This window comes from Balaenoptera physalus, assembly GCF_965194825.1.
Source record: "Balaenoptera physalus genome assembly, chromosome: 7".
Classification (NCBI taxonomy): Eukaryota; Metazoa; Chordata; class Mammalia; order Artiodactyla; family Balaenopteridae; genus Balaenoptera; species Balaenoptera physalus.
In genome coordinates, this window is record NC_138886.1 from 18082587 (window position 1) to 18097701 (window position 15115).

General features: G+C 46.5%; 1 protein-coding gene across 6 annotated transcripts in view; it reads right to left on the reverse strand.

The window, feature by feature from the left end:
• PAPPA (pappalysin 1) overlaps positions 1-15115 on the reverse strand; it is a 310893-nt gene that overhangs the window by 181337 nt on the left and 114441 nt on the right. For all 6 annotated transcript variants that reach the window (XM_082470406.1, XM_082470404.1, XM_082470405.1 and 3 more), the window contains exon 9: positions 11658-11749. In XM_082470406.1, the coding sequence (XP_082326532.1) occupies positions 11658-11749 (92 nt within the window). The remainder of the gene's footprint in view (positions 1-11657; positions 11750-15115) is intronic.

Sequence of the window (15115 nt, forward strand, 5' to 3'; positions counted from 1 at the left end):
CGTACAGTAGTCCAGGCAGGAGCTCAAGTGAGGGGAGTCGGGGGACTCAGGTAGGGAGAGAGAAGCAGGACTGATTTGGGGGGAAAAAGTGTTCCAAGTAAAACGGGCAGAATGGCGACTGTTCGGATGTGGGAAATGACAGAGAGGGACGAGTGAAGGAGGTTTCCCAAGCTTCTAGTTCAAATGTCTGCTTGGCTAGTGGCATCAGCAGTTGAGACTGAGAAAAACAGGAGTTGCAGCAGGTGTGGGGAGAAAATGGTAAGCCTTGTATCAGATAGGCTGGGTTTGAGTGCCTGCGGGGCATCGGATAGAATCATTCGATACACAAGTCCATAGGTCAGGAAAAAGGCCTCAGACTGCAGACAGAGATTTTGGAGTCTTTGGTTTTGAACGACGGGGTCAGGGAGAGGGTGTGTAGAAGGGGTAGTGAGCTCATCATGGAACTTTGGAGAAAGAATATTTAAAAGGTAGGCGGAACATGTCTGTGTAGGGATGGCCAGAGAGGTTAAGGAAAACTGGAAGAAGGTAACATTTCAGAGGCCTTGGAAGTTAAGTTCAAGAAAGAACCAGGTAAGGTGAGGGAGGAAAAATACTGGAGTATGTCTGTGTAATCATGCTGTTTAATAGAAGCCCCTTCATGGCCTCCCTGAGTGATGGTTCTGAACTTTCTGCTTGATCTCTTCCAGGGACGGGGTGTTCTCTACTTGTGAGTAAGAACTAGATTATATATATTGATCACTTTCTGAAGAACAGGATCTGTCCCAAGCCCAGCAGATCTGGCAACCTCACTGCCTTAGCGTGAACCTGACACGTAAGAGGTGCTCAACAAATATGTCATGAATAAATTCAGAAATGTATGAAAGACTATATCACAGCTGCCCTATAAAGTAAGGAACATAGCTCCCACTCCACAGCCGGCAAAAGATGCTTGGGGACCAAGCCTGGAGCTAGAAGCAGTCCCCTGTGCTGCTGCGTCAGGTCAACTGGTCTACTCACAGTACTGCAGGAGAACCCTCATTCTGGACCTTTATATCAGCAGAGCCCCTGCACCCTATCTTACTGAGGCCAGCTGTCCAGGAAGCTTTCACAGACTCCCCACCCCCAACCAGGGGTTTTCCCGCTCCTTCTGGGACCCCTCACACCGATCCCTGCACGTCTTTAAGGACCACTGTCCTCTGGAGTCCTCCAATGAAGGACTTCTTCTTGGGCCAATTGTCACTCCCATCTGCATCCTGCCTAGTACATAGCTTTGTATGCAGCAGGAGCTTAATAGAGACAAACACTAGTGTGAGATGGAACACATTTGCTTCCAGCTGTCTTTGCAGGACCCCTGAGGCTGTTGCCTTGAGGCCAGAGAAGGCAACCCTAGAGTTTTTAGGGGGAGCTGCAGACACCGGGTGTGGAATATTTTCTCTTTCTTCAATTGAAAATCCAGTCCCTTAAAAATTATTATAATTTCAGATTTGCTTTATCTTAATTTCTCCTTGGTACTTAATCAGTAGCAGCCAAGAAAGAAATCGCTTTTAGTTCTTCCTCTCTTGAGGAGTTAATGATCTGTAAACAAACACTTCAGACAGTGTTTCTTAAAGAGACCCTCGGATCCTTCTGTCATGTGAAATTCCTTTTGCACCTTTCATTGTTTCCCCTTCTCATTATCTGTTTGCTGGTAGGCTCTTCAGCTCTTGAGAGTACACATTTTTATTAGATAATCTTAATGATGAAGAGGTAGCATAAATTAGTGGTTCAACCTGAGGGTTTAAGAGCCAGACTTCCAGGGCTGGAATCCCTTACTGGGAGCCTTGGTTAATTACTTAACATCTCTCTGCTTTTTCCTTATCTATAGGGTCAACACAATTAGTCAAAGGAGTTAACAGAGGAAAAGCATTCAATTCATAACGAGCAATTTCTACTGTTATGACTATTGTTTGAGATGAAGAGATGGAAGAGGGCTGGAAACAGATATCCATATGTCATCACTTCTACTGGTTCAGAAGGTCTGGTATTTTGGAGGAGGGCACTGGCTCCTCTAGTTTTGAAGTTGGGCAGTTCTTGGTTCAAATCCCAGCTCTGCCACTTAATAATCACCTGCTTTAAGGAAGTCATTTCATCTCCCTGAGCCTCAGTTTCTTTTTGCGTAGAATGGCAGTAATAATCCCTGCCTTCCAGCAGCCCCGAGAAGATTGAGAGAGGAGAGAGGAGAGCCCTGTGTGTGGCACACTGCTGGCATGGGATGTGACACTTGCGAAAGTTTGTGTCCTCTTGTGTTGGTTTTCCAGCTCAATAAACATTTACTGAATGGAGGTCACTTTCTCAAAAGTCACTTAAACACTGGGGGCTCTGCTGTGTCATCTGGAAAGCGGTGATGAGAATGCCTGGTTGTCAGGGATGCTGTGGGTTTGAAATGAGACCACGTAGTAGGTTCTTAATAAACATGAACGTGCCCCTTTCTACGGCCCAGGGAGGATCCAGGCTGCTGTCTGAAGCTTTAGGCAGTAAGCTGCCTGGGCTCCTCTGGCCACTCTTTTCTGCTTTGAAGTATCATTTGATTCAGTGCATCAGACAATGCCTGGCTCTAGCTGGATGCTGGGAACACAGGGATGGGCAGGATGACTTCTTTCAAGGGTGAGGGAAACTGACGTGTACACAAAAAATGTGGGGAGTGAATATAATTACTGCTATGCTGCTGCAGGCTGAGGGGCGAGATGGATGAGGTGACAGTCTCACCTCTCTGTCTCTCATCTGCCTTGACCTCCCTAATTGGCTATTCTTTCACCCACCTACAGACTCATCCATCTATGCCAGCAGTTGGTCAGCAACTTTTCCTGTAAGAGGCCAGATAGTAAATATTTTGGCTTTGTGGGCCATACAGGGTCTCTAGGAGCTACCCAACTCTGTCTCTGTAGTAGCAAATATCTAAACCAAGGGGCACAGTTGTGTTTCAGTCAAACCCGATCTACCCAAATAGGCAGCACCTGGGGTTTGGCCACGGGCAGTAGTTTTCTGACCCCTGATCTAGGCAAGCGTGCATTTGCCTCCTGTGCCCAGTACAGGGCGTGGCTGCAAGTATAGACTGCACACAGAGGACGTGCCTTCTCCTCCTTTCATGCCGGAAGCAGCAGCCTCCCTGGGGTCCTCAGGGACTGGAGGAGTAGAGCCTGCAGGGTCCAGCCTCTTCTCTCCCCTCCCTCACTACCATCCAGCCATGATGACTTTCTCTGACCCCTTCAAAAGCTCTTTCCTGCCTCGAGGATTTAACAGTCTGAACTTCTTGCAACCCTCACTCCATCACCCTGCTCCCCATCACCCTAATTTGTTCACTTCCTAGTCAACCTTCAAGTCTCAGCTTGAACGTCTTGTCTCCAAGGAGTCTCTCCTAGCCCTTCGACGTGAGGTGGTCCCTCACTTACAAACCCGCATGTATTTCCACTCAGTGGCATTTCCAACAATTACATTTAAATAGTCATTAGTGTCATTTCCTTGGCCTCCCTGGCCTTCCTTGTTCACTGCCACTTCCCTCGCAACTAGCACAGCGCTCGGCACACAGCAGCCTTCAATAAACGTGTGAATAAATGGCATGACATGACCCAGCAGCCAATCTGCACCATCCCCTGCCTGGGTCTGATGGCATATGTTAGAGCACACAGCCGCTTTATCCTGCAGACCACAGCGGTGGGGTTTCACAGAGTCCTGACGGCCCATCCATCATTTTATTTTAAGCACATTACTTCTCAGTCCAAAAAAGAAAAGGAGGATACAATTAGGCCTACATCCCTCACTTGCTTAATATTTCAATTTCCCCCAGGGCACTCCCTTCAAGTGGAGATCACAGCTCATGAATATTGAATGTCTCTTCCAACCCACCATGGTCCCCAAGAAAGCGCAGAGAGTCCGGAGCTAGGAAAGGCCCCTGCCCCCCAGGCCTCTCCCCTCTCCTGGGCTTCCTGGGTCGTGACTGCACAGATGCAGATGCACATCAAGGCACCTGAATGGGCAGGTAGATTTCTGGTCACTTTAAATGCCACAAAGAAGCCCTGGTTCTTGGCTACCCAGATTCACCTGCCTTGGATGCTGCGTTTCAAATGCGCACATCAAAGTTTGGTCTTAATTCCTTGAATTCAGGAAAGCTCCGAGTCCTCCTGAGCCTGACCCCTCCCTGGGAGTCAGGAGGCCAACCTGGACTGAGGGTGAGAATTCCTCCCTTCTGGCATCTGAGGCCATCCTGTTTCTTTTCATTCCTGACTGGCCTCTCTGTGGGGTAGGCCTCCCGGGCTTCTAAAGGAGGTGGTAAGCCGTGGTCTGAGGCTGGATGGCAGGCTTGATCCTAACTGGTGCTGACTCAAGGGTGTTTGAATGCGTCCATCAGACCTCCCGGTTGAGGACTTCAGATCTTTGGGCCCACCCTGCACGGCAGCCGTCCGCCCCATCACCTCCCTTCCCTGAGTCTTTGTCCCCTCAGTGACCCCCTCTGACCCTCCGGGGTAAAGGAATTCCTTTCTCCTCCCCAAGCCCTCATTTCTTTTAAAATGCACAGTTTAAAAACAATAACGATCTGGGATTTAAATTCTGGAAGTCGGGGCTGGAAGGGCCTGGGGGAGCTCATCTAGCTCACCCCCATCACTTTACAGCTGGGGAGACTGAGATCAAGGGGCCTCAGCCACTTCTCATGATGGCAGGACGTAGCTCAGGACCATTTTTCCCGGAGATGGACAGGTGGCCTTTGCATCCCCCACAACTGAGATGGGAAGTGAGGAAGGCGAAGACAGCAGAAGTGTCTACTAACTGCCAGGCACTGTGCTAGACACTCTATAGGCGCTATTTCCGTCTTCCTCTAAACATAACTGTGTTGTGATTATGTCCGTTTCCCAGAAGAGAAGACTGAGACTCAGTGAGTGGGTGGGAGATGCCCAAGATGACCCAGGTAGTAATTACAACCAATAGACCTTTGAACTCAGGCTCCTCTGTCGCCAACACATTGCCATGACAACGGGACAAAGTGTCAAACTCCTCCTAGGCTAAAAAACAGTGTGGCCATATTCAATGGAGGGAGATTTGTTAAAATCAAAAATACAGCCCAAAACACAGAATGGCGCTATGTCAGGGGCATGGGCTTTGTGCAGTGGAATGTTCACAGGGGGATAATAACTGAAAATTGTCGTCTTCATGACTCTTGAAAAGGCACAGGAAGGATATATGCATTCACTTTTGTTTCCTGCTGTGTCAGTGGCAACGAAGCAGAAACAGTGAAAAAGAGAGGCTATCTACTGCTTTTGCGAGGGTTTGTCTGGATACTGGACACGGTCTTTAGAAGCAGGCAGACGGGATTTAAGGTCTCCTTCTCTGAGCCTCTCGCCTGTATGACTTAGGGCAATTCACCTCAGTGTCCCCGTTTCCTCGTCAGCAAAATGGGCATTCTTATTCTGACTAAATGGAGTTGCTGGAAGGGTAAATGGAATCATTTGAAAGAAGGGTTCTAAGCACAGAAGTTGGTACAGTTGGGTGCCTGATAAGTGAAATAACTTCATGGTTAAGTGCGCAGACTTTGCCTAGGTACTGTGAATCCCATCTCTGCTTTTTCTAGCTGTGTGACCTTGGGCAAATTATTTAACCTCTCTGAACCTCATTTTCGTTCCTCTGCACTCCTGGGATAATAACATTATTTGTCTCATAGGGTTCCTGGGAAGATTGATATAGCTTTCAAATTAATGATATTAATAACAATAATAATCGCAGCATTAGCAAACACATACATAACACCTACTAGGTGCCACTGTTTTAAAAGGCTTTACCTACAGAGCCTCATTTCACCTTCACAACAACTGTGAGAAGCAGGAACTATTACGAACCCATTTTACAGATGAGGAAACTGAGGCACAGATAAAATGGGTCTGGGCCTGGCTTCTCACCCAAAATCCATGTTCTTAATCATTACGGCATGTGTCATTATGCCAGTACTAAGCATGTCACCCATGCTAGCTGACAGATCATCACCATCATCACCTTCAGCACCACTCCCATGACTACCACTAACATTTCTCTTTTCTTCTTTTAAAGACCTGTCTTCATGTTAAAGAAGCTTTATTTCAAGAAGGTATTTTGGTGAAAGTCACTATATTTTCCACAGAGGGAGGTCTGAAGGACTACGTGCAGCCAGGAGAAGTTTTATTTTATTTTTTTTCAATTTCAATTTTTTTTTTTTTTTAAGGTGAGAGGTGGATCATCTATTATGATTTCATGTTGTTAGAAAGAAAAATAATAATAAACGCAACTCCCAGCAGAGCCCATTCTTCCTCCGCTTCCACTCCCCCTCCCCCTACCAGATGCTGTTTTCCTTTTCAGTCACTGTTGTTCTAAAGTCTCATCAGAACATCCACCAAGAAGACATGGCGATTCATCTTCTTGTTTTCCTTTCTCGCCTTGGCTCGGAGCAGGCCAGGGCAGCCTGACAGAGGGGCCACAAGGCTCGGTGACCCCCGCCCCTCCCAGTGACTGGTGGGGAAGTGGATTGATCCCTCCTCCTCCTCCTTATCTGCTCACAGATAATTGAGTTATTGGCCCTGGCTCTAGGACAGGGCTGGAGATGCTGTGTCCGACCAGAGACAAAGTAATGCTAATGGCAGGGAATGGGGGAGAGGAGGGGAGAGGGGAGGGAGCGGGAAAAAGAGACAGGCAGGGAGTATGTGTGTGTGTCTGGGAAAGACAACGTGGGGGTCCGTTTGCTTTGTTTTCTTAACTATATATCAGCATCAAGCAGGATTTGAAACCCCAAAGCCCTTAAATGGATGTTTGACAGATGGAGGATTCCTCCCTGGCAGACAGGGAAAGAAGCCTTGGGGCCCTCAGCACGATCACTCTCATTTCACAAAGGGAGAAACTGAGGGTCCGAGGGGAGATGCAAAGCTGCAACCCAGGCTCTCAAGTCTGAGCTGAGACCTGGACCCAGCTCTCCTGAAAGACACAGGGTGCTAAATCAACACAGCATGAGAAGTCCTCCACAATCGCATCTCCTGTAATGGATTAAACGCCATCTCCGAAGGTAGCATATTTCCAGCACCCGCTCAAGATATATTACTGAGTATAACCCCTTTTGGGGATGCTTCACATTTTGTCTGACTAATTTGACCATTACCTTCCCTCCTTCAGCTTTTATCAGCAGCCTGTCTGTAGTTTATGACTCAGTGCTTTAGAAACAGAATTCCCAACGCTGCGAACAATGCCTCCAGCCAGAGCCTGTTGGGATGGGGTGTGGGGAGTTATCATTTCACTGATACCACATTTTTTAACTGAAACCTCAGGCCTGGTGTGTGTTATATTTTAAAAAGGGGGGAAAAGGACAAGATAAGTTCCACATTGCCGGGGATGTAGCCTCATTGCCTAAGAGGGCTTGTGGGTGGTGTTCCTTTTAACAAGCAACTTATTATGTGTTGGGGATGAGGGCTCTGGGGGTGGGAAAGTGGGAAAGGGAAGTCCCAGGGTGTTGCATAATAACACATTGGCACCTTGGGAATACTTCCGGATGTGTGGGCTCCTGCAAAGTGAATGAGAATGCCACCATAAATCTGTCACCCACCTTCACACTGGTGTTACCAAAGCCAGGGAAAACATTAGCCCGACTAAATGGTCGGTGACAAAAAAATAAAAAAGAAGAAAAGGAAGGGACGAAGAAAACATGGAAGGAAGGATGGAAGGGAATCATTCAGCTGGGGAGGCAGAGTTGCAGAGTAGAAAATGCTGAGGCTCTCCGTCTGGAGATGGGATCATAGCTCTATGAACTGTGTGACCTTGGGCAAATTCAGGCAGCCTAGTAGGTCTCAGATCCCTCATCTGGACATAAGAGACCTCACACAGGCTCACATTAAACAAAGGTGTGTGACATAAGGCATGCCACCCGGTGGGTATCCATACGTGGTGGTTGTGGCTGATACTCACCTCCCACCCCAACACACACTGAGGGAAGTAATGGTTAGTGCGCAATAAGCACATCCAGCTTGCTAGGAATGGGGCTAAACCTCACAGCATCTTATGACAACAATCTTCGGTAGGGATTCTAAGTGACAATCAACAGAAACCAACTTTGGCTAACTTAAGCAAAACAAGCAAACAAGCAAAATCTATTCAAAGCATATTGGATACTTAGGGAAGACTCCCTAGGAGGGTTGGAGAGTGTTTTGAAGCCTGATTCCAAGCTCAGGATTAGCCCCCAGGACTGCTCTTGTGAAGACAGCTCAGAGCTGTGGCCACACAGAGTCATTTCAGCACTAATACTAGATTGGTACTCTGGAAACACATGGGATGCGGTCACTCCCGCCATCTTCATCAAAATGATTTCTGCAGGGTCCCTACGTCTTATGATTCAGTCTTGGGTTGGTGTGTATGATTGGGGGTCAGGGGGAAAGTGTAGGTCACATGCCCACATTCAGCTACAAGGGAGACTGGGAGGAGGAGATGCTTGCATTGCCAACTTCTGCCGTGGGGCTCTGCCTCACTGTTATTACAACAAGGAGAGTTCTTTCCTAAATCTAGGAAAGGGATTCAGATAATAAGTGCCCACAAATGTTGGTAAATATCTTCCACAATTAAGTCCCAGGATTGTTACCATTTTCTGGATGAGAACACTGAAGCTTAGCCAAGGTCACATGTCTAAGCCAGGGTATCAACCCAAGTCAGTCTCGTTCAAGCTTGTTCTCTTGGCTACCATCTTGATCACCGTCTTGACACATGCAGTGATAAGAACAACATCCGCCCCAGCAAAGCCTCCCACACTCCAGTCTCATTTCTCTGACTCATTAAACCTGGATCTTCCGGGAGCCACGGATTCACTGTCTATTTTCCAACTATTCTTCTTTGAGGAAGATGCCTTTCTAGACTCAAAGCCATGGAGTGTGTCCTTGGAATATAGTTCCTAGGCACTGGGATCTCTGGACAGACTCCTTTCTTCCTGGCATGTCCTGAATCTCTGTGTCTCTATAATGGAATTCTAAATGGTGAGCTGGGGGCTGCATAGCTGAGGCCCTTCCTCTAACACAACCAAACTCAATACGCAGGGGGAACAGACGGCCTTCCCTGGACACCATCCACACCACCGACAGTTCTGTATTCCATCCCATTAATTCATTACACGAACTGTTCCACAGTAGTATGCTCCTCGCTCACCGCCAAAGCCCTACAAGACCAAGAGCTGTCCTGTAAAAAATATCTTGCAGGAAGCTCACCACAGTAAGCTCTGGAGTCAGGCTCTCTGGGTGAAAGTCCCAGCTCTACCACTTCACTGCATATCCTCAGTTCACTTCCCCATGCCTCAGCCTCCTCTTTTGAAAGGCAGGGCACGAAAAGAGTTGTTAGGAGAATGAGAGTTATAAACGTGCTCGGTATACAATAGGTGTTCAGTACATATCATCAGCAGCAGCAGAACACTTAGGATCTACTAGAGAATAACAGTATATAAAGTGGATCTATGAGGCTCCGAGTCTCATCCTCTTGGTGACTCCCTCATCTTCACTCCTCTCCTCTTAAGCCTTTCAGTTAACACAGCTTGAAAATCATGATCTATTCCAGTCATTTTGGCCAAAGTGTAAGTGGGGAAGGAATACCCAAAGAGCTAAAGCAAGATAGGACCGGACTCACAGTCTCCGAAGCCCTACCACTGTATGTAGAAAATTCAGTTATTTTTCTAAGAAATGGTGAACCACGTCATAACCTTCACCTCCTCTTTGCACTAGGCTCCAGCAACCAATAGTATCAATGACCCCCAAATCCGTGGACCAGCAAATGTTGTCTGTAAAGGGCCAGAGAGTAAATATTTTAGGCTCTTTGGCCCATAGGGTCTCTGTTGCAACCACTCAATTCTACGGTCGTAGCAAAAAAGCAGCCATAGGTAATAAGAGATGGGTGTGCTGTGTTCTAGAAAACTTTATTTACAAACATAGGCAGTAGGCCAGTTCTGGCCCAAGGATTGTAATTTGCAGATCTGTTCCATGGACAGTAGCATATCCTAACTTAACCACATCGTACCTTCTTCCCATAAGCGCTTAAATCACGTGCCATCTTAGTGCCGGTAAAATAGGTGGAAATCTTCCAGCAGGATCTGACAGTAATGTTGGGCGTCAAGAGGATGATGGCAAAGGCAAGAGTTGGTTCAAGCAGAACTCACGATTATGAGAAATAGTCACACACTTTGGAAACCATACAACAGAAGCGCAGATAAGGCTCTTAGAGACCACCTAACCCAATCCTTTCAATTTATGGGAGGTAAACTGAGGTCCAGTCTAGGGAAGTGACTTGGCTATCTTCAAGCAGCAAGTTCTCAGCACAGCTGGGACCAGAGATCCTGGTTTCCTTAAATTTAGTCCAAGGCTCTTTCCACCCTACCACTAGGCTCATATCAAGGTTTTATTATGAATCATACTCAAATCAACAGAGAAGAGGAAAAAAAAATCTTCTGCCCTTTAAAAACCCAACGCCCTGACAGGAAACTCTCCTGTCCTTCCTCCCTCCATATCTTCCTTTCTTTCCATCCACAAACAGTTTCAGGACACCTCTATTGTGTTGCTCAGCCCACACTTGGTGCCAAGGAGATAGTAGGTGCTCAATAAATGTGTCTGAGAATGGAATACAAGGTAAATGATACATGGTAAAAACCTCACAGAGCTCACAATATACCAGGGGAAGAAAGGTCTAAAAGCTCGCCTGCAACGTGCTGCAAACGCGAGGAACCGATGACATTTCCTCCCCTTTAGTTCTCCTAGAAAATTGCCTTTCAGTGAGAAATCTTCCCACCAACGTTTTCATCCCTTCCTTAGATGGAACACCTCTCTCTTTTGTACTTGCAAATGAATTGTGATTAGTTTTCACCTCCAGCCCAAGGGATTAGCCAGGGGACCTTTGATCTTCAGGTATCGATTTGCATCTTAAAGGAAGCATGATCTCATCTGGGCCAGCTCAGAATTCCATCCCTGCCCCCCAGCCCCCGTCTGTTTACCAGCCCCGGGCTGACCAGGGCCTCCCAAGTGGGGCTAAAACAACAAGATCAGCCAGACTCCTGGGGAAGGCAGAGGAAAACAAATTTCCCATCTGACTCCATAAAGGTGGGAAAAGGACATTTGCTTTCTAAACACAGGCTGGTCTGTTATTTCTCTTTTCTCAAGTCAGAGAGACTGGATCCTGGCTAGAGGTTGTAGAGCAAAATGAACTGAGCTTGTGTGTGAGCATCGGACAAAATCAGGTTCGAGTCCTGGTTCTGTCTTCAATCCTAACCTGTGTGACTCTGGACATGTTTTATAATCTCTCTGGCTTTTGATTTTTCTCATCTCTAAAGTAAGAATAAAAGCCTTAAAAATCTATGCTAATAATTATCCTGGAAGTTGGCATGAAGAAGAGCAATAACGTATGTAAGGTAAAGCTTGATCAAAAGGGTTACCCATCATCACCATCATCTATGAGATCATAAGCTCCATGAAGGCAGGGATACCTGCCATTTTGTTTGTTTCCATTGCTGTATTCACTAGTACCTAAAACAGTGCCTGGCCCCCTAGGAGGTACTCAATAAATATGTGTAACATAAAGGAGTGAATTATCATTTAGTTATAACTATTGCTGTTACTGTAACTGACTAGCCATTCTGCACTTCTCCAGCCAGGCCCAGAGAAAGGACAAAGACTTACCGATGCAATTGAAGGAAACTTCCTGTCGGCAGAAAAGGGAGCAACCATCCCCATTGATCTTATTCATGTCATCACATTCTTCACCTTGGCTTCTGCAGAATGGATATAGAGGGGAAATTTGTCAGCTCAGCTTCAGACCCACAGCTGGACATGGAAAAGTCCCTCTCCGGGGCCATGAACTTTCCGGTGAGGCCTCGGGCAAGTCCCTTTCCCTGTCTGAGTTTCCGTTTCTTCCAAATGAGATGCGTACAAGGTGAATTTGTGAGATTCTATTATGTTTGCCTTACCGTGTTTCTGATGACAAAGTAGAATTCCTGCTTCAAACCCATTTGCTGAGATCTCCTTAGTTAAGTTAGCAAGTCAGATGGGAGTAAGAGGATGAACGAATGAACAAACGGATGCACAGACTTTGCTCCAGTGTGTCTGGGAAATCTCACTTCCATTTTATTTTTTTAATTTATTTATTTAAAAAAATTTTTAAATTTATTTTTGGCTGTGTTGGGTCTTTGTTGCTGTGCGTGGGCTTCCTCTAGTTGCATTGAGCAGGGGCTACTCTTCGTTGTGGTGCATGGGCTTCTCATTGTGGTGGCTTCTTTTGTTGCGGAGCATGGGTTCTAGGCACGGGGGCTTCAGTAGTTGTGGCACACGGGCTCGGTAGTTGTGGCGCATGGGCTTAGCTGCTCCGCGGCCATGTGGGATCTTCCTGGACCAGGGTTCAAACCCGAGTCCCCTGCGTTGGCAGGTGGATTCTTAACCACTGCGTCACCAGGGAAGTCCCATCACTTCCACTTTAAAATTGAGGACTTGAAGGAAATTTTGGAGCCTCTAAAGTATAAATGCTGTTCTTCACTATGCCCTGCCTTAGCCCTATCCCCATACCCCCAGTGCACTTAAAGGTAAAGATTTTTTCCATCCACGTGTTCAGGTTTGATCTTCCTTAGATCAGAAAGCATTGCCTTCTCCATTGGGTGTGTCATTTCACAGTGTCAAGAACTCTAAGGCCTGTGTCCTATGCTGTTAAGAAATAAAAACGCCTCCTCTCATTTTTTTTTAGGAATTATTTCCATCACCTAAGGATGATTCTGCAGTGGTTAGGATGGGCAGACAATGAGCAATGCTCTCTGAATTGGACCTAGGGAAAGAGAAGGAGGAGTAACAACTGAAAGTTTGGATGGGTTACCACTTTCTGGAAAACTCCCATCCATTTATTTATTTATTTATCTGCATTTTGTCTGCGTTGGGTCTTCGTTGCTGCACGCGGGCTTTCTCTAGTTGCGGTGAGCGGGGGCTACTCTTCGTTGCAGTGCGTGGGCTTCTCATTGCGGCGGCTTCTCTTGTTGCGGAGCACAGGCTCTAGGAGTGCGGGCTTCAGTAGTTGTGGCTCGTGGGCTCAGTAGTTGTGGCTTGCGGGCTCTAGGGCGCAGGCTCAGTAGTTGTGGCGCACGGGCTTAGTTGCTCTGCGACATGTGGGATCTTCCCGGACCAGGGCTCGAACCCGTGTTCCCTGCATTGGCAGGCGGACTCTTAACCCCTGAGCCACCAGGGAAGTCCCTCCCATCCTTTTAGTAACAGAGACTTGGGTTTAGAGCCCCATGTTCCAAACTGTGTGATCTCGGACAAGTCCCTTAATCTCTCTCTCTCTGATATTTCTATCTTTGACAATTTACATCAATTAAAATTTCCATTCCTTAGTCACAGTAACCACATTTCAAGTCCTCCATAGCTGGATGTAGTGAGTGGTAAATATATTGGACAGCACAGAATCTATCTCCAGTATTGTAGGAAAATCCACTGGACAGTGCTGTTCGGGACATTGAATCTCAGTCTTCTCATGGGCTAAAATGGAGGTGATTACACCTACTCCTTAGTGTTGGTGCAAAAATGGAATGTAACTTAAGGTGGCTGGCCTGGCGTGCGACATACAGTAGATGCTCAGAGAGCCACAGTTCCCATGCCCACCCACCTGTCCTGGGAGGTCTCCGCAGAGTGTGTGGCAGTTGCCCCTTCATCCCCAGAGACCAGCTGGGACCTGTCCCAGCATGGAAGAAGCCTCAGACTTTGCCTTTCACCCGGGCAATTACACTGGGAAATGTTTGTTGCTTTTAGGAGGTGTCAGAGTAGCAGGATGGTGCCTTGTAATCAATCCTTACAATGACTAGGACATTGCATTGATCTCTGAAGAGCCACCCGATTTCTCTCTCCTGTCTGCAAACCCATGAGAAAAGAATTCTGTTGATATATTCCAAGCTGGGCCCATATTCCAGTCTCTGCCAGCAAACCTTGCACACTGGAAACTGGTGGTGGCCTTGTGCTTCTTAGCTATTTCATGGGTTATCTGGGGAGAGATTTTTTTTTTTTTTTTTTTTTTAACCTGGGCTGGTTTCCCTAAGCCACAAAGAACACTTCTAACGCGTTCCCTCACCACCCAAACAATATGTTCTATTGGTTTAAGCAAAACATTAGGGTCACCACAAATATCTTCTAGGCATGACAGATCTATCATTAGATAGACAGGTTCTGAGAAACCTTCTTTGACCTCCCAGGCTGGAGTGGGTGGCCATCTTCTCTGAGTCCAAAGACAAGGGGCTCCATCTATCAGAGCACTTGTCAAACTGACTGCCTTTGCCTGTTACTTGAGAGCACCTTATCCTAGGCTTTAAGATGCCAAAGGATGTGACAGAGTCTTTGTCATCCTAGCACCCTGACGCCTGGCACAGTGTCTGGGACAGAGCCGATAGCACGCGGTTACTCCTTCACTTGTTAGTTTTGCAGGGCTGTCAGTCACAGCAAGGCAATGGGAAATCCAGATGAGAACCTGGGCCCTGGGCTCACATCTTGCTTTTGCTCCTTACTGGGTGTGTAAGCTTCAGAAAACCATTTTAGTCTTTGTGTGCAAGTTGTCTCTTTCGTAAAGTATTGTAATAAGACCTATCTCACAAGGTTGTTGGAAGGACCCAAGGAGATCATAATGTAGCACAGTGCCTCCTGCCTAGTAGAGTCTCAATAAATATTTATAATTATCATTATAAGATTCATCCAGTGCTTTCATTCATCAGGGCCCTCACTGAGTGTTGAGTCTATCTGTATTTATTTGTAAATTCCTTTGCATATGTACAGTAAATTAGCAGGGATCATCCCATGAAAAATCCAATTAGCGAAGATGGCATCCTTTCTTTCCTTCAAAGTTTATTTTGTTTTGGTTTTTTTTGCTTAGGGAATCATCCATAAGCTGCATTCAGTTTTCTATAAAGTATGCCAACAACTATTTGGTACCTGCAGGTAATTCAACACGTATTTGATGTCTATGCAGGATATTAATTCTAGGTAAAAAAATACTAAAAATCTTTGTTAAGAATACTATTTAAATTACTACTACTACTACTACTACTACTACTACTACTACTACTACTAGTAGTAGTAGTTTTAGATCAGTGAGAAGAATAATATTGTTTGCAGTG